General features: G+C 46.4%; 1 protein-coding gene across 1 annotated transcript; it reads right to left on the bottom strand.

The window, feature by feature from the left end:
* Window positions 1–16,669: 16,669 nt before the first annotated feature.
* LOC135385090 (endothelin-converting enzyme 1-like) lies at window positions 16,670–23,176 on the bottom strand. Its single transcript, XM_064614265.1, has 3 exons — window positions 22,929–23,176; window positions 16,900–18,685; window positions 16,670–16,744 (listed from the first exon to the last, which is right to left on the bottom strand). The coding sequence occupies exons 1-3, from the start codon at window positions 23,105–23,107 to the stop codon at window positions 16,670–16,672; spliced, it is 2,040 nt and encodes a 679-aa protein (XP_064470335.1). The 5' UTR covers window positions 23,108–23,176.
* Between the last annotated feature and the right edge of the window lie 301 nt (window positions 23,177–23,477).

Raw genomic sequence — 23,477 nt, 5'->3', positions numbered from 1 at the left:
GGAGGTGGTAACGGAAACGAAAAAGATTCCGTTACCTTGCCCTGCCTCTGGAACGTTTGCCGTGGAATGACCCGGCTGCAACGCGGACGCAACACAACGTATACGGATTAACCGTATAACCTATATATAGTAGCGTTCCCATGTTTGCTCTCTCTTGACTCGTCTCTTTAACTCCACCACGGCCAGTCCTTCCCTAGTTTTCCGAACGGCCTTTATCTCCCTCGCTCTTCGTGCTCACTCATTCCCTTGCTCTCTCTCCTCAGCTCCGCGCTTTCCTCTTTTCACCTGGTGAAAAGAGGAAAGCGCCTTCGTATTTTCGCGGATGGGTCAGCACAAAGATGAGACATCGGGTGTTGGCGTCTTCATCCCGGCATTAGACTTACGGAGATCTCTTTGGCTTTCGAATTATTCTTCAGCCTCCATCAAACCATTGCACCGCATGCGCAAGGGAGATTGGCCAGTACAAGCGAATTATATTACCATCTTCGCCGCATAACTTGTTCGCCTTCTTAGTATGTCCTCAATAGGTGTCCGTCCTGATGGCGAGGGCCGTCCTTCTGGCACGTACTCTTATTTTCTGACTGCCTCTCTATCATTTCCGATTTGGTATCTCATGATTCGCCATCTCTCTAGTTGTTTCGTGATTTCCCTTTTGCAGACACCCAGGAACTTATCATAGGTCACGGATCACGCGTGTATAGCGGCGAATGAGACGGCCGACGCCTCCGCGAAGGTGATCTTACGGTCTACATAACTTGCAGTCATCCCATGCGGCCGTCTTCTAGTTGCCCGCATTGTCCTTGTGATTACGTTATGGATTACTTCTTTTTGTTCCCTTATCGCTATGTACTGTTTCGTTTTCTTTTTTTTTCTTTTTCTTTTGTCACTAAGCAGGCACCACCGCTCCATCAACCGTCTTCCATTCAGTTGCATTATTCATCTCATCGTTTTTAATCTTGGCTGGCTCAACATGCGTCTAAATCTACTGCCAATTATTATTATCATTTATTCACCCCCTCATCCCCTTTCACCCACCCATATGATCATTGGCCTACCATCCTATCCCATCCTCCAGTTAGCAATATAAGAAAAAATCAGAAGTTGTATTCAGAATGAGGCCATATCTGGACGTTTAGGATGATTCGTCGGTGAAAGTACATCTTGTACGTGTGCTGGAGTCGGTGGGTAACAGCACAGGGTGGGTAACAGCAACAGGTGGGTAACAGCACCATCGCCATCAGGGACACACAATCATCATCGAATCATCACCATCCATCTAGCACCTAGGGAACCTCGTTCCATTTGAACCTCAGAGATTTAGTCCTTTTCCGTTGTTTATTTACAAGACGGCCTCCACAGGGACGAGATGGAAATGTCTTCAATGAAGCCGTTAATCAGCAGGTGTCGAAAACTGGGTCCGACCCACGTAAGGGCTACCAGTGGTCGGTTTCGACCGTGGATTCCCATCGTAGTATGCTGCGGCGCCGTCATTGCAACTGTTATCTTCGATCTCATCATGTACGGGCAGTACCTCAAAATACACCCGAAACAAGGGAAGTTTAAATATGGCCCTGTACACCCAGCTCCGAAACACACCAGCGAAAGAGCACCGCTCTGCAACAGCTCTACGTGTTTGTGGACAACGAACTTTCTTGGACGCACGGTGAACAACGAAGCGGAGCCCTGTCACAATTTCAGCGCTTTCGTCTGTTCAAGAGACAGGGTATCTCTTCTCTTGAAGAAAATGCACGACTTCATGAGAGCTATGATGAAAATCTACGGACGACGTCTGCACACAGATGCGACAGAGGACGACGCTCTGATGTTTCGGGACTGCGCTCAAGGGCGACGCGGTATTTTGGACGTAGTGCTTCGCCAAGTAGATTGGGCTGCAGTCGCGACGGGTTGCAACATCACTTACCCTCGTACCCCACTACGCATTGCGGAGATATACACCAAAAAATATCTTAACGTTTCTGTCGAAGGTTTCAAGAAGTTTTTGTTCCGTAGGGCTAGTGTCATAAGGAACCTGCTGATCCGCTCCGAGAGACCTCACGTTCAACTCCCAGCCAGTCACTGGGCCGCGAAGGCCGCACTCTGGGTATCACAAGCAGCGGCGTGTCACCATAATGAACGCTTCGATTCGGCTGGTGACGTCAACACGTACGCCGTGCTGTGGAAGGTGCTGTACTTCTCGCCCTTTCTTACTTCCGTCTACAAAGCATTGCACCAGAAAGCGCTTTTACGAGGACGACGCATGATAGCGTGTCTGGAAGTGGTTGACGACGTTTTCCCAGTTGAGACTCGTCTTCAAAGCTATGCGCTTTTGAAAAGCTTCAACCACGAGTACGAGGAAGAAATGGGAGCCCTTTGGCACGACCTAGCCCAGAAATTGCAACATCGGTTGAAATACTGGGGTGGAAACGAGAGCAACGTCTTCAACTTTCTGAACGCAACGACAACCAGACTTTTACCGGCGAACATAACTGAAAGCCAACCGATTGCGCTCCTGGAAACATCGCCCTCGTACTCTGCCGACCACAACGAAGTGTTCGTCCCCCTGGGCCTGCTGACACTTCTGTTTTTTAACACTTCAGTGGTCGACACGACTGTTGTTCCATATCTGGGTTCGGCGATCATGGAACCTGTGTTTCGGTCTCCGAACTTGTCGTCGTGGAGTTCGGGTGACGTCGTTGCGTGGAACACACATTTAGCGTGCATCGCAACGAATACTAGCGACCGCCAAATACTCCAAGATATATCCGCGGCTCACATCCTGCTGAGTCCTCTCTATTGGACATACGTAGAACATATTGCAAAGCAGTACGCGACGGAGCTGAGACTGAATGCCAATTTCACCAATGAGCAGCTGTTCTTTGTTCTTTGGGCAGCAGGGCGATGCGGTTCGTCGTCGGAACTTGTGAACGGTCCTTTGCTCCATTCGGAGCGGTTCACAAAAGCGTTTCATTGTGTAACCGGACAAGGAATGGTTCCCGCGAAGCGTTGTCCATTCTGGCTTAGATAGTTGAGGTCGTCTCCCCCGACCATTTTACGTCATTACAACTTAGTGTTTGCACCGTGATAATAGAGAGGTTTGCTGGTATGGTGAAATGTGACCTAGTGCTTCATTTGCGGATTAAGGCTATAACACCTTTAGGCCAGGGGCGTTGGGGGGTGGGGAGGTCCAATTTATGACACCTTGTATATGTGGCTGTATTTGTTCACCATGGCTCACGTTAATCTTCTTTTTTTCAATCTTCTGCAATAGAGGTTCCAGACTCCCACCTAAAAAAAAAAAAAAATCTGGCTACGTCACATTTGTAGACCAACCAATCGACCACGTTTCGTGTGGTTGCTGCTCAACTAGTAAACCATTCCACTAAACTGGGGTGTTCCCACGTAAATTGCAAAGGCCTAACGGAGCATTAGGACGACCACGACGTTTGATGTCTCGCTAACGCCCTATAGCAATCATCTCAAGGGCTGCAGTTGAAATGACTACGCAGGGTAATGGTAACGCACCTATACCCGATATCACAGGGGTGAATTACAGTATTCTAACCTCCCTAGTAGTAGCGTTGGTTGTTGGCACGCAAAACAACATCGCCCGGTTGCCACCGCTACAAAGCTTCGGTCACATGACAGTTTCTGGGCTTCATCTTTAAGAAGCAACACACTACAGCGGCCACTCGCGCATCTCCTATTCTACTGGAAGTAGAAATTCCGCAAGTCCCTGCAAGAGTACCATCTGCATGTCACCCTGTACACGCTGTACCCTTGCTGTGTACGCTGTACACGCTCTCGAATTGCTATTACACAAATGGGGTGTTCACGTAAGCGAGATTTCTATGTTGCATAATATTCGTATTTCCAACAAAAGTATGCGGCAAATTATCGCGTTACTTTTTTTTAGTAACGGTAGCGGTACTCCGTTACTTTAAAAAAGAAGCGTCGATATCGGTATTTCGATACTTTCGGTACTCGATATAAAGGGGCGGGGGTGTAGTTCCGTATCGGGACCACTCGTTTTTAAAAATTAGTGAAACGGTTAGGAAAGTAAATATCGCATAGAAGTGGAAGAAGATCATATACTGAATCTATAAATGTAAGAATTACAAAATTCTGTAGACGAAGTTTTTTTATATGCATTTGAACAACCCCATCTGATTCACTTTTAGCGCAGGAGAAACACGGGAATGCTAAGCCTAACGGATTCGAAACTTGCAGTTGAAATGGGCTAAATCACCTCACTTTAGTGAGGTTGGGTTAAGTTAGGTTCTACAGATTGGGGGGGGGGGGGCACGCACTAGGCACGCACTAGGCGGTGCGGGCGTCGAGACTGTGCCTCGGGTTAGGTCAGTAAGGTCCTCAGCCAAGATGGCGGATCGCCATCAAGAAACCGGCGATAAAATTCGTTAAAAATTCGATAAAATTTTATACGATTTACGCAATATACGAAGGTCATTCCTGTTTAATTTCGTTACTAATTACTTCCTCTTTCACGTAAAAGCGTTTGATTTTTGTTTTTATTAGGTTTTCTTTAAAAAAAAAGCCAGTGGTCCCGATACGGAACTATACATCCACAACTAACGAGTATCGGTATCGCTATACCTCATGTCGGTAACGGGTACAAAACTTCCCTTTTTGTGACAAAAAGGCTTCCCGCAAATCGGGAGTGGTCATTCTGTGCGATGGTTGGCCTTCACCGTTCTAAGAACTGGCCCTCTAGCAAGCTTCATGAGCGGTTTTAACCTTACCATTGGGCTGTGTACTTATCGAGTCTATCTTCCAGTAATTAGTGATCGACTGAGTGCCACTGAGCTCTAACAGGCGATGACCCTCTAACTAGGAGACGAACGGAGCCTCTTGGCACATGACAGCAGCGAAAACTACAAAGGTGACACAAAGACAGCAAGGGAGCGTCCGACTTTCAACTATATATCCAAGCAAGGTTAGTGTACTATCCTTGCTGAAGGGAAGGGTCCCTAGCTATTACTACAGAGGCATTCACTCTTCAAAGGAATTCCTGAAGGGTCCCTATCAATCTCTCCTAATCAGTTTGCCGCCCCAAAATGTAGAGCATATCATATGTCATTGCTTTGCTTCTGTGTTCTTTTCTTTCGAAATAATTGGCTGTGCTAATACATAACATAGAACGTACTAAAACGTACAACTTGTTTTTCCTTGTGTCCCCCCTTCGCCCCCCCGCCCTTTAGATGGACCCTTCACATTCGACGATGTAAGCGGTGGTGGTGATGGCGATGGGATTCATGAAACTGCTTGACGTAGTCGACTACCCTTAGGCGGGCAACGTTACGACTATCGCAGGGAAGGGAGGGCTAGGTATCGTGGGCGATAAACTCACTTCTGCTACGACCAGTATACTGTCACGTTATATGCGCAGGCAGGAGTCGAGGAGCCGAACTGTCGCACGTGAACAACAGAAACTTTATTTTGAGAAGGAGAGTGGGGAGGTTCATCGTCAGAGGCGATACTCTACCCCATTGCTGGTGGGGATGTGGGGAATAAAATAATGAGCCCCTTCAGAATGACGATCGAAGTTCGATGGTGTCCAGAACTGTCAAAAGAACTTTGAGCGCAGATCTCACGTGAAACTGTTTTATTGAACCCCCCCCCCCCCCATTTTTGGGTTTTACGGAAGTCTGTACAACTACACACGATGCTTAGAGGAGAAGATGCGGACATATAAACACGGGATGTAGTCAGCTTGAGCCACTCGCCGCAGGGGGTTACAAACACAGCCTTTCGTTGGCTGCCAGTGCCTGTCTATGCGTTTTGATGATGGGTCCTCTCCATAGCTGCAGCCACTGAAAGCTCGTTGTATTTGTATTTGTATTTATTTAAAAAAAACACACAAGGCATTGCAGCCAAAGGAAATACTGCGGTACAGGGTCAGTAGCGCATGCTAGTGGAGACTCCTGCGACACACAGTGTAAAACATCATCGACACACAGTTAAAAAACATCAACGTTGAAGCGGTAACTGAAATACTAAACAATTTTCAAGTATTTTGATGAGGCAAGTATATGCTGTCTCAACTTCGCGGCGAAACAATGACTAGTTTTCACATCGAACGGTAAGGCATTCCACAGTCTCGTACCAAAGCACACAGTCAAACGGGTTCCATATGCATTCTTTGGCCTATACAAAATGTAATCTTGTAAAGCAACACTTCGATTGCTCCTGTTGCATTTTTTAAATATAGAGCTATTGTAGGGCACATTTGTCGTTACAATAGAAAAGACAAGCAAGGTACATCTTTCACGAATCAGATCGGGAAAAGGCAAAATATTCAATTCACTGAACAACCCAACGCATGAGGTTCGACTATTAGAGAATGTTATTAATCTGACAGCTCTCTTTTGTAGTTTAAATAGACGCTCAAGGTATGTTGTAAATGCATTGCCCCATGAGGTAACACAGTAAGTCAAGTGACACTGGACCAGAGCAAAGTACAGTTGACGCAGCACATACAGGGGGAAGTACTGTCTAGCAAGGAATAAAGCGTGACAGGACTGCGATATATTTTTTGCGACTTTGTCAATATGTGGCCTCCAAGAAAAAGATGAGTCCAGCAACACTCCCAAATATTTAATTTCATGCACTTGTTCCACAGCTTGATTCTGAACGGTAATATTAATCTGAGTACTACTGATAGATGATGATCTAGAGAAGATTACAAACTTCGTCTTACTCGTGTTTAAAGATAAACGATTCGCTTCGAACCACTGAGCGATTTTGTTGGCCTCATAGGACATTGCAGGGCCTATATCAGAAGTGTTTGAGGAACTATACAAAAAGCATGTGTCGTCGGCATACATGTAGGTTGACAAAATATCGGACACCTGTGGAAGGTCATTGATATACAGAGAGAACAAGACAGGGCCCAAAAGAGAGCCCTGGGGCACGCCAATGTCAATTGGCATAGGAACAGAATACTCGCCGTCAATACTCGTATACATAGTGCGTGAAGAAAGATAACTTTTCAAGAAACGCCATACACAACCACGAAAGCCGTAACAATAAAGCTTATAAAGAAGGATATAATGATCAACAGTGTCGAACGCTCTCCGCAGATCGACAAAAAGACCAACAGCCACATGTGAATCATTCAAGGCCTGATGTATCACGTCACTAACAGTCAAGACTGCAGATGCAGTTGACAAACCAGCTCGAAATCCGTGCTGGGCATCACAAAGTATGTTATATTTCTTCAGATATCGGCTGATCTGTTTACACAACAGCTTTTCAAATAACGTATTAATAACACTAAGCACAGATATCGGTCTATAGTTTTCGACCTTTTCCTTATCGCCTGCCTTATATATTGGCACAACGCGAGCAACTTTAAGAGAGTTCGGGTAGACAGCGGCGATACAAGCATGGTTGAAAATATGGTGCAAAGGCACTGCTAGAACATTCGCACAGGTCTTGAGAACACGTACTGAGATGCAATCCCAACCGACAGCGTCGTTGTTTTTCATCGTACGAATGGTTGTAACGACATCCAGTATAGTAAATGGCGCCATAAAAAAAGAATTGGACACAGTTGGCCCGTTAAAACTTGTTTCAGGCGAAGAAGAGTTTCTTACAACTTTGGAAGCAAGTTGATGCCCTATTGACGTAAAGTAAATATTAAAACGCTCACATAAAGCCCTTGTTGACAATTCAACAGAGGGCAAAACGTTCCCTGATTTGGAAGGCTTGGTAATAGAATTGATAATTTGCCATACCTTTCGAGAATCTCGGCTGCATTGCAGGATGAGTTGAGCGTAGTATTTTCGCTTTAGTTGACGTGCAAGCGTCGTTGCTCGGTTACGAAACGCTTTATAACGTGATTCAAACGTGGTGTTACCAGGACAGCGCTTATACTTCTTGTACCAGTAGTTCTTATCCGCCAATATATTCAGGAGCTCTACACTCATCCAAGGACACATCGGTTTTTCGTAACGTCGACGGGGAAGAACAATAGTTGATGCCTCCACACAGCTCTTAAGAATTCTAAGGAATTCGTCAAATTCACGGTTAACGTCCTCATGATAGATATCACTCCAGTCATACGTGCATAGCAGGGTGCGAAGCATAACATAGTCAGTTTTAATAGAAGTGGCTGCAGTTGGTTTAGTATCTAAGGTTTGTTTACCAACAACGCTACGATGACAATAAACAAGACAATGATCACTGACGTGCAAATCCAAAACACCACAAGTAAAAGTTGCACCCTTCTTTGTAATTACGTGGTCAATCAATGACCTTGATCCGACTGTGGTTCTTGTGGGCGCGTCAATCATATTCGTCATGCCATAGCATTCAAGCAAAGCGATGTACTCAGAGCTAACGGAACTTGAACACAATAAATCTATATTAAAATCCCCTACTATAACAACGGAGTGTCTGGTGCAGTTTAATTGAGAAAGAGCATCCTCAAACCTCTGTATGAAGCTCTGCATTGAACAGCTTGGTGATCTATATATGCAACCCAGTATACCATGGCCTACAATTTCCACAAATAGTGTCTCACATGCATCAGGAATAGAAAAGGTAACATCATTTCTAATATGAAACGACAGTGACTGCAGAACAAACATTGCTACGCCACCGCCCCTTGACATCTTAGCCGAATATATTCGCGGTGAAGACACGAATATGTAACCTGGTATTTTATAAAACTCGTCAGTATGTAGCCATGTCTCTGACATGCAGATCACATCGTATTCTGTGGCTGTCTGTGATAAAAGTCCCAAAAGCGCATCGAACTTTTTTCGAATACTGCGAATGTTGACGTGAAGCACATTCAAAGAAATATTACAGCCAAGCGTGTTAGTAACGTGGTTAACGTTGTTATCGTCATGTCGATTAAACGATCAGGTTTCTTTGTGTATAGGTGGCGTCGGATGTTCCCAACCAGTTCCTTGTTCCCGAATTCGGGTGCTCATTAATGGCAACACTGCCTAGCGCCCGGTAACCGCTCGGAAATTGCTCGCGCTGGATCACGTGACCGTAATTGCCACCTGAACATGAGTACCAGGAATCTAGAATCATTGGTCTGATAGCCGCTTGAATCACGCTCGGGGCATCGCGGTTGGTCGTCTTCGGGTTCTTGCTCGCGGAAAACGGCCTTCCTGTGCAGTTCCACAGGCTTACTCCGAAGGGTTCGACGGCCCCTCACGAAGCTGAGATGGTCTAAGTACGATCCTGGTGCCTGACAGTAGACCTAATAAAAATACATAGAGGTCTGTTGGTTGAGAGCGTGGAGTTGGCTTTCATTTGTGGCGAACTTCCTAACCCCATGCCTGGGGCCATTAGGTTTGCGGAATCAGGGTATCAGGGCGCACATGCAAGGATTCTTGGTGTATGCATGAGAGGTCTCCTTCAGAGGACAACTTCATCAGGGACCGCACAAACTCACAAAACGCCAACATGACCCTCGCCCTACCTTGTGTTTGAATGGGTGAGTGGGTGTGCAAAAGCTCTGAGAGAGAACAGAAAGAGTCAGTTTGAGTCCGTCCTACATGCGCTTGCCATGACAACCATGTTATAACACCTGATAGAGCCATGCTGGTATGGCGTCTGTGTGGTGAGTGGAAGAGGCGAAAGTACTGACGTGCTGTAACTGGTATCATCCCTGGCAGGAAGTGTGGAACTCCTATGTAGAAGTTCTGGAGTGGAATATAATCCTCGAATAATAAACCTGTCCCTTCGCTACGTTGTGCCGACCCACGAACTGTCCCTGTTCACGTCGGTTATCAGACTACGAAATCAGAAGACAAGCAACCGGGGCAACCTTAGCGTGATCCAAGCGGCTCAAACCGCTACATTCCTGCCGCTTATGTTCAGGTGGCAACGGTCACGTGATCCAGCGCGGGTGCGGACCTAGCGATCTCCGAGAGCTAGTACTGTTGCCATGAAATGACCGCCCGAACTCGCCATAAGACGGCCAAGGTATAGGAGCGGAGTCTACACTTATCAGTTTCATGAAGCAACTGGAGAGGTTGGCTAAGCTGGGTACCAAGCAGCAAGCAGGGGTACGGGGGGTTATACGTCGGGTGAGGTGCTAAAGGTCAGCTCTGGGGAAAATTTATTGTTACAGATCACAACGAAAGCGAGCAGGCACATGGTGGTGGTGGTGGTGGTGGTGGTGGTGGTGATAGGGCTTGCCGTTGTCGGCCTCACGTATGTGGGCAACGTCACGACTCACGCCCTGGGGGAATGTGCGTCCTGGGCCGACTTCTAAGGAGCAGGCACAAAGGTTCGTGCCCGTACTGAATAGGTTAGCCTATAAGAACGCACTGTCGTCCCTGAGGTGTTCGACGGTTATCATACAGGAACACACATAAAGGTTGAAATCCGTCCTCAGGGTATCCCTCATGTGTTAAAATGGGGCTCACACATGACTTTGCGACATTCTTTCGGTTACCCCTAGGAGGTCAACAAGGACCGATGTAGGAGGGTGTGATGACAGAGCAGGAACATAATCTAGCATCCTTTTATTGGACGTTATTTGTTTTTGTCAGAAAGCACACGCAGCCTTTACAACTTCTGTTTCACAGACTCATTATTGTCAATTCATATTGCCAAACTGCCGCATGAAGTGGAGTACTTTCTATAACGGAAATGAGCGCGGCGATTTTAAAACACAGAAATCTCGAAGGCGAAAAAAAAAGTTAAAGTTGAAGAAAACGTATTGAAGTTTAATTAAATTTAGCAAACACACACTACTCAAACGACGAATTGCTTGAAGTGTCAACTCTCAAGCTATGCGAAGTCTACCTTTCTTACTCCTTTCGGTTTCAGACATTCCGGTTGGACTTTCCAAAGTTCAAAGCAGTGCTACGGAATCGCGCTTTTCCGTCTTTGCGGCAGTAAATGCTCCAGGTATCATAGACAGACACATTTTTGGAGTGAAATAAATTTTACGTAGGACCGCCCTCTCTTCTGACGGTTGTCATTCACCCACTGGGATCGGCCCAGAAAGCAAAACAAATGTGTCACTCAATACTTGCAGAGTCTTAGAAGGTAAACTGAACAAGGTGGTATTTCTCGTCCTGAGAGCGACCTACCGGGACTGCCACAGGATGCACGCGGGTGATTCTTCACGGACAATCCGCGAGTGTCATCCGCTGGACATTCTGGGAATACACATCGAAGGACGAGGACACGATGTCACTGTGAGGACGTCCTGGGGACCGTCTGTGTTCGTGAGGTCATACTTTATGTATACGTATTACATAGTTCGTTTTCCCTGTATGACTACACACATGTCACTTACTTACTTACTCGTGGGGATATATCCATTCTACACTATCCGTTTCACATTCCAGTAGAGCTCAGGCTAATCTCCCTTCGTGGATCACGGTCAGTGCGTGTCAGAGGACGAAGAGAACATCGCCATCAAGGTATATATAAACGTAGGGTAAATTTGCCTTGTCGCCATCACATCTATCGAACTCAGCCAAACTCAACTAACGGCCATTGCCCTGAGGTGGAAGACGAAGAAGAAGAACAACAACGCCGCCTCGCGGCACATCACCCTTCCTTGCCCTTGAGCGTTCCCTCGCTGACAGCCTTGCCCTTGCCTTTCAAATCCTTTGCATGATGGACTCGTTATCTACGAGTGCACTAATAATAAGTCATCCCTCCACGCCGCGTTGGATCCGCGTAACAAAGAAACGCAGGAAGTATGGATCTTCTGTTGTGCTGTTTATTTGCGCTGCTGCAGCCGTGGTCGCGGCCTTCTGCGAACTGGCTTTGTACCATGAGTACACCAAGCTTCACCCAAACCAAGGGAAAGTCGACAGAAGCACGGCACCTCAAGTTCCCAGATGCACGAATGAAGACTCAGCTAGCCAGTGTCGAAGCCTTACGTGTACGTGGCTAGCTGAGTTTCTGGACTTGAATATCAACAACGCAGCGACGGCGTGTCAAGACTTCAACGCGTTCGTCTGCTCCAAAAATAAGGTGTCGTTACATACCATGAGAATGCAGGGGTTCGTCAAGGCAATGATGGACGTCTACAAGCGGCGCTCGCAAGAGGGTGAGTCTGAAGATGCTGCAGTATTTCGTGAATGTGTTCGAGGTCGAGGGGACATCCTGGACTTTGTTCAACACCAAGGCGCCTGGCCTGCAGGTCAAGGCGGATGTAACTCCACTTTCCCTCAAATCCCGTTGAACATCGCCGAGATATACCTTGACGAAGCTACGAACGTATCTGTTGAAGGTTTTGAGAAGTTCTTGTTCACTTACATCCCTGAAATCCACAAGTACCGGCGGGCCTCAAATAGAGCTAATGTTTCGCTTCCTGGGTCTCACTGGGCAAGGAAAGCGGCAGCGTGGGTCTCGGAAGGAGCAGCTTGCCACTTCGTTGAACGGCTCCACTCAACGGGTGATGTCAACACGTATGTTGCATTATGGAAGATCCTTTACTTCTCACCGTTTCTTACTCGCATGTATGAGAGCCTGTACCTCAAGTCCTTCGTACAAGACCGAAGGATCAAGGCGTGTCTGCAACTTGTTTTTGAGAGCTTTCCCACCCACACTCTCCGGCAGGGCCATGCGATTTTCAAAAGCTTTAATGAGAACTACGAACAACAACTTGGAACCCTATGGCAGGACATAGTTGAAAAATTGCGACGCCGGTTTAGATCGTGGGGCAAAACAGCTGGCGAGGTATTCCACTTCCTGAATGAAACGAAACTAAATCTGTTGCCAGAGGCCGTCATGAACGGGCATCAACGGATTGCACTTCTGGGAAGATCCCCGTCGTACTCTTCAGAGCGGAACGAAGTCCTGGTCCCTTTCGGAGTGCTCACGGTGTTGTTCTTCAGCCCCTCAAACATCGACTCTGTCGTCTTTCCGTATCTTGCTTCGGAGTTGTTGCATCCTGTACTTCGATCTCCAGACGTGTCGTCCTGGGCTACTGAAGATGTCGTTGCCTGGAACAAGCACCTGACGTGCATTGCTGGCAACACGATTGATTTGTCCGACCTTCACGACATTTCTGCCGCTCACATTGCATTGAACGTCCTGTATCTGTCTTACACGGAGCACATTGCGAAGCAGTATTCGACTGTGGTGAAACTGAACGCCAACTTCACCAACGAACAGCTCTTCTTCGTGCTTTGGGCGTTAGGGCGATGTGGGGGGTCCGCGGAAGCGGTGAATGGTCCATTGCTGCATTCGGAAAGATTCACGAAGGCATTTCGTTGCGTGACGGGACAGGGAATGGTTCCTGCAAAGCGTTGTCCATTTTGGAATAGATGACATAATCTCCGGCAGTGTCAAAATTAAGGTTACCTTTCGGTTGAATAGAACATAAATTATGATAAAATAAAGGGGCGTGCGTCTACGGTGTTAGGTGACGGATGCATTGGACATGCAAGATAACTAATAGGTGCAACTTCGATGTGGTGAAAGAAAGCCTAAAAGTGTTGTTATAGGCACTGTAAGCTAGCTCGTTAGCTATGTGTCCGCTTAGTACAGTACTTGGGGCAAAAAGTACAGAAATTGGGGAAGGCAAAATGAGCTAGATTCGCCGTTGCTTTCCTTGAAATGGTACATGAACTATACATCAATTATCTCCATGTGTTGTTGCCGTATTGATTGAGACGACATGTACATTGGCGTTTCCAGGATTTTTTTCCAAGGGGGACAAACGTGCAACGTGTACATTCAACGTCCTCGTCTGTCTTAGCGCAGGAAACATAAGCACGTTTAACTTTGATAAGTTGATAACTAAATTAGTTTACCCTAACCCATACCCTCTACCTTCGCCGACGTCCCTTGAGGGATTAAGACTACAGATGGAGGATTAAGAAGAAGACGAAGAATACAAAACTATAACAAGACGGAGGGACCTGCACGGGTCATTCCACGCCAAACGACCCGAAGGTTACGCTCGACCATCATCGATTTTATTTTAAAAAATCACACTTAATGGATTAGCACGAGAAAACACTATGCTGAATGTCTCAGTCGCGTGAAAAAAAATTATTTGTCTTAAGAATGTACATTTAAAAGAATCGGAATTGCCTCTGACCAGCCATGTACGAAACAAATAGTAGCGCAAAAAATCAGGATGAGATCGCAATATGTTTGCGCTCCGGCAAGGAAGAAGAGTTGGTCTACGTGCCTGAAAACTCAAAATGTTCTGATGACTCACCGTATGTGATGCCACGGGTGTGTGAAAGGCGAATCGAACCTCAACCTCTGCTATTTTTTTCACGCCACACTTCGGGCGACGGTGGTAAAAAACAATATTTTAATCTACGAGGTATCGAACAGATGAATTAGCTTAGAAATTTTCGTTCACAGGCAACGACGATAAACGGGTAAAAAAAAGAAACGCGAACTCAGGCCGAACTCGAAAAAATGACAAATTCACCCTCAAATATATATAAAAAAAGGTGGACAACAGAAATATATGCGACAAATATTGGAATATACTATCATGTCCATTGAGTTTCTTACAGACCTTATCGACTTGCGTGTGCCTTTTCATATTATAATCTTGGTACAGGCCAAGGTACTTTATACTATCCACACGCTCGATCAGGGGGCAATTAGTACAATTACAGAAATCACGGTGCATTTTTATGGGTACTTCCTAAAATATCTTTCCCGGATGTCTAAAGACCACCACCTTAGTTTTATAATACCAATATTGATGTCACCAACAATAAACACAGTACGTTGTTTGTTATGTTCAAGCCACTGAGAAAGCTCAAAAATGAAGTCCTGAGTGGAGGACTGTGGAGATCTGTATATTGCAAGCACAGTTAGCGATCACCAGCTCTCGTGGCTCAGTGGTTAGCGTGCTGGCCATGTCACGTCGAGACTGGGAGGTACCCGGGTTCGAATCCCGGTGCCGGCTGTGCTGTCTGGGGTTTTTCCTGGGTTTTCCTCAGACGCTTTAAGACATATGTCGGCACAGTTCCCTTAGAAGTCGGCCCAGGACGCACATTCCCCCAGGGCGTCAGTCGTGACGTTGCCCACATACGTGAGGCCGACAACGGCAAGCCCTATCGCCATCACCACCACGAACAGTTAACGATCTTCGGTCTTGTCTTAGGTCCATTAATACAGCTTCAGCGCATGAAAACGCAACATGCTTTACCGTAATATTCCGTTTTTTTATTTTTTTCCAGTACCAAAATTCCTCCACCTCGTCAATCTATTCTATTATACCAAATAGGTTCGAAATTCTCACTTCCTCATCACAAGCATTCGTTTCAGTATGTACCAGCACATCAATGTCATTTAAGAAGTCTTTTAATAACACTATTAGTTCATCCCAGTGCAATCTTATACTTCGAACATTGGTCCGTACAACAGTAATACAGGATGCTTAATCTTGATTGACCACAATATTAGACCACCATTCACTCATAGATGAAGTTGCACGAGAGCAGAATAGATAGTTGGACGAGAATTCCCGAACGATATCAATAAATCACAGACACTAAGGGTGTCGCAACACAAGCATTATTACGAGGACATTAAACGCAATTATACAGGGTGTTCAAAATTAAGCTTTCACGAGCGCTACGCAAACACAGCGATGACAGGAAACCGGATGATAACTTTACGCTACTTGTGTAAGAAACAGGTGCTGCTAATTATGTAGCACCTGTTTCTTACTCAAGGAACAGAAAAATAGCAGCCAGTTTTCTTTTGTTCGCCTATTTATAAAGTGCTAGTGAAAGCTTAATTTTGAACACCCTGTATATAAAGGCCCACTCGCACGAGGCGTTTTCTCCAGACGCGGCATTTGGCGAGCGCCAGCCAGAGCGGCGTCGAATAATAGAAATTCGGCGCAGCTCCCAGAGTTTGAGGTCAGCATATAATTGTAATGGTAATAATGGTGTCGTGATGGTACACGTAAGGTTTGTCTGTGCAGTGTGGCGACATGGTTGCACGTGCTGCATGGTAGAACTACGGATAATTTGGATCTCCTGGGTTCTTTTGACGTGCGCCAGAATATTCTCGGCGCTTGGCGCCAGAAGACAGAGCAAGACAGATATCCCACATTGGGCACGCTCAGGTTTAGCACTGGGAACGATGCTTAGACGGAAGTGCAGCTGATGCAGAAACGATTGTTTCGCCTGCCGCAAGGCTTCTGCCATGGCGTGCCGACCTAAACACCGGCTTCGCGGTTTGTTAGTCTAATAAACCTAAGCCCAGGAGTGGGGGGCCAATATGGGAACTGGTTCATCCAGTCGCGCCAACTTAACTTATAGGAGGCCCCATAGATGGCCGCACGCAGAACTGGTGAGATTGTTCGGGTGGATTGGATCCCCTTTGGCCGGGGGTTCAAAAGAATGTGGAAGAATGGTTGTGGATTGTGAAATACTGACTAAGCACCTGCGTGTGAGACCTTTTCACAAGTTTTTCTGAACTGCATAACGATAGGACGAGAATATTTCGAACGGTTGCCCCTGGTAGGCTCCCTGATCACATAACCAGGCTTTCGAGCATCCCTAAATGATTATTTTACTTCCTTCCTTCCTTACTTCCTACTTTGCCAGTAAGGTAGCCCTTGAAAGCCGTTGTACCGACGCCCCTATCTCGACATTCATCAGTGAAGTGGCCGAGCTCTGATGGGTGATGTGAAAAGCCTTTCGAAATTCCACGGCGGAAATTTTTGCATACTTTATACTTCGGCTTCTACTGCACCCTCGTGCAGTCCCATCTTGGGCTCCAGTTGCTGGAATCCCGTTAAAACTTCCTAAATTGGGCTGTTAGAAAGAAATTCGCAGTAGAACACACAACAGGTGTCGAAATCTTTTATAACATACGACAGTTCCTCGCGTACCAGCTGGGCTCTTCGGAGCAGTTAAATGACCTCAAAAACGCAGTCGAATCCAAAGCAGCGTTGCAGACCTGTATACCGAACTCTCCTCGCGAACAAAGAGGCCTGCACGCGGATAGGAAAAATATCTGCTCCCCGGTATACATGTTTAAGGTATCCAGTCTAGAGTTCAATGCCTTATTCTTTTGCGCAAAGAGGGCTGTCTTGAATGCATCGTACGAGGTCTCGAATCCAAACAGGTCGGTCATTCTCCTATCACCGTAAGATTTGCACTTGTGGGACACAGGCGGCTCCCACCAGTCTCTCTTCTGGCCTTCGTCATCGATCTGACGGCCGAGCGAATCCATAGATTTGCTCAAGAACACTGCATATAATGTCCCCAAATAACCGTAACTCATCGCCATGTTGCCATGGCGATAGTAAAGAGGGGATATAAGTTCAGCCATAGACAGTTTAAGGATATTAAAATAATAGAGGTAAACTACGGGGCCTAGCACCTTGTCGCTCATGGTCTTCCGGTACAAGTTCAGATAATCCTCGTGACCCCGAAGTTTGCCTACGTCCGTCATAGCCCGAACCCAGTCCTCGAAGAAAGTTCCGTTCGCTTGGTCGAAACTGGAGTACACGACGTCGAGGTCTTGTTCGCTGAAGAAGGTTTCAGTCGGCCAAAGAACACGCTTCATTTTTCGGAGTTTTGCGCTAGCTGTCTGCTTCGTGGCATTGCTGATGATGGTAGATCGATTGAGGTTCTCTTGAATCGTACTTGCAATATTGTCCAGGACAGCGTTCACCTTATCCCTCTCGCTTTTTGGAAAGTTCTTGTATATGAACGGCGCCCAAGGCAAAATTCCGAACGCGTCCTCGATGTGTCGCAGACAGAAAGCAGGTGCGCGTTGCTGAGCTTGCCTCTTGCTTCCCCACGTGGCTACGTCGAAGTTAATTGACGCCATCCAGGCGTATTCTTGCACGAATATCCAACCGAGTAGCACGAGGAGCCGCTCGTTGGGCACGATCTCAAGTATTCTGCCGAGCATGTGTAGCACTGGAAGGCTGTCGACTAACACCATAGAGTCGGTGGTAAGATGTAATTCAGGTGGCAAGTTCCTGTTGATGAAAGTGACCCATTCCTCGGTAGTGATGCCTCTTGTGTAATTCTGGAGGAGCCGAAGACCGAAGAAATGCTCTGAAAACGGAGACTTCCTTCCGCTTTCCACAAGCCCCATGACGTTCAGTTCATCCTTTTGCAGCTGATGGACGTAGCTGTCACTGAAGTTCCCGCTGTGTCCTAAGGCATGGGCGAACTGCCGCACCCTTGCAGCGAACTGCGATACCGTGCCGGCCTCACCATTACGGAGTTGCTTCCATGATTGCACCTCCATGGCTCTCCATATGACTAGAACGGGCTCTTTGTTATTTGTTGATTGAACCACTTTGATACTAAACAGGAAAGAGATCCTCCAGCGGATGAGAAGCTGCAAATGGACGTCAAGAGCATTGGCTTCACGAAATGGTTCTTCGGGCCACGGGATTTTCATGTCTGTGGTGAATCGCTTGAAAGCGTCCAGGTCGTCCTTCCTATGAATGCACGATTGGAACACTGTGAAGGCCCTGGCTACAGCTTTGCTCTGCAAGTCCAATTTCCCAGAGGTAAGGGTGTGGAGGATGTTGTCGGAGAGCATGGCCTCAATGTCTTTGGGGTCCTTGTAGCTGTAGTCTCTGTACCAGAAAGCGCAGACGTAGTTGTAGAGGTTCTTGCAGGGATTGACTTTGCTGTTGATGGAAACCTTAAGGTGGGAAGCGTGCTCCAGGCAGTCGCGGCTTCGGCAAACGGGGTCCTGGGCCAATTTTGCGGCGTACCTGGAAATGGAGCAATTTAATAACAAAAAGAACAAGCCAACCAGTATATATTTGTATTTTGGCCGTATGCTCCGCAACAAAGTAGAAGGTTTCCTAGCGCACACGCACACACAAAACGAACATTATTTAATATATGATGAACAGGTATGTGTTATGGGCTTAACCATGTCGTCGACGACAGTAATGCGTGTTAGAGAACCGGGATTTCGATACGTATAACATAAGGTCTAGTAGCCACATGTGAAAATAGTTCCATGGTAAGGTACTATTGCAAATTAGGCTCTCAACTCCTGGAGAGCGGGGCAGACAGGTGAGAAATTTAGTGGTGCTTGGCGGGTTTCAAGCAGAGATGGGATCCACAGTAGATCTACTGTATGGCAGTTATGATTAGTTAGAAGTTATTTGAGGTCAGGGTGTCGAACCGAAACGTTTTTCGTTCCGGTTTTCGTTCCGGTTACATCACAAACGATCCGGTACCGGTTCTGCTCCGGAGCAAAAAAATAACGGTTCATACCGGTTTTTAACCGGTTCCGCTTCTGCTGTTAATATTCATCTCCACAAAAAAAAAAAAAATCAATGTTACAAAATGTAAACCCGTTTATTCCGCATACATGGTATTTAATATTAATAAACAGCTGTGGTCCCTGCAGGTTCAGCAGCTCCTGGTTCCTGTAGGTTACTGTCTGTTCAAATGGGCTTTCTCCTTTCTTGAAGCACATGCTACAAACGGACTTGTTTGTCGTGATGTCATACGTAAAGTACTTTCTTGCTGGATTGGAGCGATCGCGTCCCATCCAAATGTCTGTTGCTACTGTCTAGCCAGCAAGCACCACCGCACGAGTACGACGCAAATCGAGGAACACCTTCACTCACAAACGCGCTCGACGGCTCCGTTTTATTTTCTTCGTGTCCTGTCCACAAAAGAGTTGCCACTTCGCACGGGCTTGCCCTCGCGTATACGTAAATGTATTCAACTTACCTGCTCTCAAACAAGGGACGCGTTGCGCGACATTACCAATAAAGAAGCCGTTATGCGGCCCCATTGGGTCGCTGTTTAGTTGAGGAGAGTTTGCGGGGATCAAATTAAAACGAACACTACGGCACATTGCTAGAGAGTCACATGTACTTCTAAGTCTGTGTGCGTGCGCGAACGATAAACCATTACAAAGGGAGCCTAAAGGTTGGTCCTCACTGGTGCGTTTTGACGCACAAGCATCCGTTCCGTTGGCACGCATCCTCAGCGCAATACGTTGACATGTTCTCACTGCCACGGAACTACGTCCGTCGTGCCCATACTACACAGACGAAGGCACAGCGAAGGTACTACGATTGAACATCGTGTTTTAAAAGCGTTTTGTTTGCGTGCTCTGGTGCCTCGATATACAAGGTCCAGAAACGGTGACGCTCGGCGACGCTTTTGCTGGATTTATTGCGGCCAAGTATTCCTCGGCGGCGCTACTCTTGCAGCAGAAACTGAAGGAGACAAGAACACAAGTTTTCACGCTGCACTGCCTTTTTATAATCCAGCCTCGTCTTGTCACCTCTATTTCGCTGCAAAGCATTTATTGCACTGCAACGCCCATGGCCCCCCCAGCACCAGATACACAAAACCACACAATGCTGCTCCGTTTGCCACCATTGCTGTTTACCTACAAAGTACAAACTGCGCATGCGTCAGGTTCGCCGTTCTGATTGGTCTCCTTGCTGCGTCGAACGCGCTGCTGTGCGGAAAAGTTGAGCCGTTGCGAACTCTTGTATGTCCGTGCGTGGGAGCTCTCCGTTAGCTCGTCGTCATCGCAACTGACGGATACAGGCCAACGGAACGGATGCCTGTGCGTCGAAACGCATCAGTGAGGACCAACCTTAAGGGTCATAGTATACCGACATACATTCCACCGTAGCCGTAACCCTCGTATAGTATCCATGACATGACTTCAGAGCACACGACGCCTGTTTCATTCGCGTATCCGTAGTCCAAACCGGCGAAGTTTTTCCTTGGACCGAAAACCGTTAAATATATTTTTCGGTTTCTCTCCTGAGCGAAAAAAACGTATACGGTTTCGGCTCCGTTCCGGTTCGCACCAAAATAGCGTTTTTTTTTTCGGTTTTCGGTTCGCTCCGACACCCTGTTTGAGGTCATCATCCGAGGCCCGTTGTCCGGACAATAAATCATTGACCATGACCGCAGACACTGAAGCTGACAGTCACCATATGGCGCACCTCTACCAACCCTGTACGCAGAGCCATAGGGACCATAGGAGCCATAGGGGCGAGAGGGGCTGCCGTCCCGGGCGCCGAACACCTTGCTCTAGAAGGTTGGTTGGACAGGATAAAGCGGAAACGAAGAAAATTTGAATTTACGTTCTCGGCAGTGCAAATGAGGGTTTTGATTTCTTTGTTTACAGTGCTACCGACGGCAGTGGGAGAAGGGAGGGGCACTTCAGATTTACTCTGCCTTGGGCGCGAACTTCCGTCGCTACGGCTCTGCCTGTACGTCACTCCAAGAACCTAGTTAAGCCACATGCGATATGCCTAACGCTTTAGTCCTGACGAAGACAGTGGCACTGTCGAAACGTCGATTGCTCTTTTAAAGGTTTCATATGTGTTACATTACCCGCTAAATAAAGTAGCTTTTGTTAACTTTCCTGAAAATCTGTCGCTTACATCTTATTTTATTTTTATGCAGCATCATACATATATATACATATATACAGGGTGTTTAAAAAAACCTGTCATTATCGGACTTGATAAAAAAACGGGGCGACGGAAAAATATGCGGTCAACGGCATTTGTGTGGCAAATAATTTGCCACATCGCAAAAATATTTTCATTTCATTTTAATGAAAAGAAATTGAATTTCATTAATGGAACTCCAAAGTTTGCCAAGTCAACGTAAATTTTTTTTGTTGCGTTTTTTTATTACAGAATTAGAGAGCCTGTAACGAACTTTGTTCAGATCTAGCAAGAAATCCGCTCGAGAATGCGGATGGAAGTGCCCAAAAAAGCTCCAGAAATTGAGGCTTGAAAGTTTCGGGTATTGAACGGCGCACCAAATCAGTTGGAAAGATGCGCGGAGAGGAGGACATGCTCCTGCCCCCATGAAAGACGCAAGGTCGAAAAAAAAAAAAAAAGAGGGCAGAAAAAAAAAGAGGCTGAATCGTTTTTTCTTTTCTTTTTTTGACGCTTATCAACGTATGGTGGAATGTGAACCCGCTTGTTATATCGGCGCATCTTGTGCTTCACGCTGGTCCAGCGATAAATTGTTCTAGCTTCATGGGCGCATGAGCATGTCCTCCTATCCGCGCATCTTTACGACTGATTTGGTGCGCCGTTGAATACCCGAGACTTTCAAGCCTCATTTTAGGGACTTTTTTTTTTTTTTTTTGCAGTCCCATTTGCAATATCGAGCGGATTTCTTGGTGGATTTGACTAAGTTCACTACGGGCTCTCTAATTCTGTAAAAAAAAAAAGAAAAAGAAAACGCTAGATTGACTTGGGAAATTTTGGACTTCAATTAATGAAATTCAATTTCTTTTAATTAAACTGAAATGAAAATATTTTTGCAAGGTGGCAAATTCAGCTGCAACACAAATGCCGGGTTGACCGCATATTTTTCCATTGCCCCCCCTTTTTTTTATAAAGTCCGATGACACGTTTTTTGATACACCCCGTATATATCTATATATAGGTTGAGGTAAAAAGATTATCAAACGGTCACGAAGTTTTACGGAAGTTGAAGAAAAAGTCGCGGAAACAGATTTTACGGAAGTTACGGACTGGGGATTAGTTACAAGTTGGGGATTATTTCCTAACAGACGTCGCCCCGAACCGTCCTACCAGAATTTCGCTTGCAAGTTAAAAATATTTAGCGTTCCATGTAACATGTATAACTTGTGCTGCTGGGATTACAAGCAAAAAGCTCCAACGCCACTACGCCGCCAACATAATCTGCCTGCTTTACGGTACGGTGCCTACGGTACTGACCCTAGTTGTACCACCTGTCAGGGAGCACTCAGTAGATGTACTTACATTACGAAGAATGTAACTACTGCCCACCTCGGTTTAGAAGCAGCACTAATAATTGTCAATGTTCGAACGTATGCTCCTCACGCGCATGCACATAGAGGGTAACTTAGATAACATATATCTCGAAGTTACACCCCCTCCAATGTTCGTGTGAGTACCGATAACTTGAACATTCATCCTATGACGTGGACATTGTGATACAAAGGAGAGAGCGTACTCTGCCTTTCGCATGGTGACAAGTGCAAAGCCAGCGCTGACAACGACCAAGACCACAATGATGATAAGGCACACGAAAGGGTTGATGTGGGTCTTGGTCGGCCGGTTATCTGTCGAAGGCGATGTGGTCCTCTCCGGTGATGGCGTCCAGCTTCGAGGGTCAGGCGTAGGACTGCTCATGGTTCTGTTAGGCTCTTCCCGTTGCTCTCGTATAGTCGAACAAACAAACAATTTGCTTCTGACCTCGTGCCCCGCGCCACGGGGCATGCTTTCTTCTTTGATTTGAATGACAGTTGCCGTGTCACCACGAACGAGAACAGGAAAAGCAAATTTCGCGGAAAGTACACTACAACGATACACTGTAAATAAAGTTTCCAATGTTCGGTATTTTTTCCCGCAAAATCCGGGAATTGTTTGTCGGTATCTATTCGGTTGTGATAAGTTGGAAAATCTGATATTTCGGCGGTAGTGTATGGACGGCGGTAGTGTATGCATGTATTTAGTTACGGGTTTAATAGATGTAATATTGTTCTTATACACTTCGTAATTA

The sequence above is a fragment of the Ornithodoros turicata genome, chromosome 2, assembly GCF_037126465.1.
Source record: "Ornithodoros turicata isolate Travis chromosome 2, ASM3712646v1, whole genome shotgun sequence".
NCBI classification, from domain to species: Eukaryota; Metazoa; Arthropoda; class Arachnida; order Ixodida; family Argasidae; genus Ornithodoros; species Ornithodoros turicata.
The sequence above is the reverse complement of the archived record's forward strand: the minus strand, read 5'-3'. Positions and strand labels throughout refer to the sequence as shown.

Excerpts from the sequence above, each read along its gene's own strand:
- LOC135385090 (XM_064614265.1), bottom strand. The coding sequence starts at position 23,107 with ATGAGCAGTCCTACGCCTGACCCTCGAAGCTGGACGCCATCACCGGAG. Across the intron at positions 18,686-22,928 it reads GTCACCATGCGAAAGGCAGA|GTACGCCGCAAAATTGGCCC; the intron begins GTACGCTCTCTC and ends CTCCATTTCCAG. Across the intron at positions 16,745-16,899 it reads GAGGAGAGTTCGGTATACAG|GAAGTTTTAACGGGATTCCA; the intron begins GTCTGCAACGCT and ends AGCCCAATTTAG.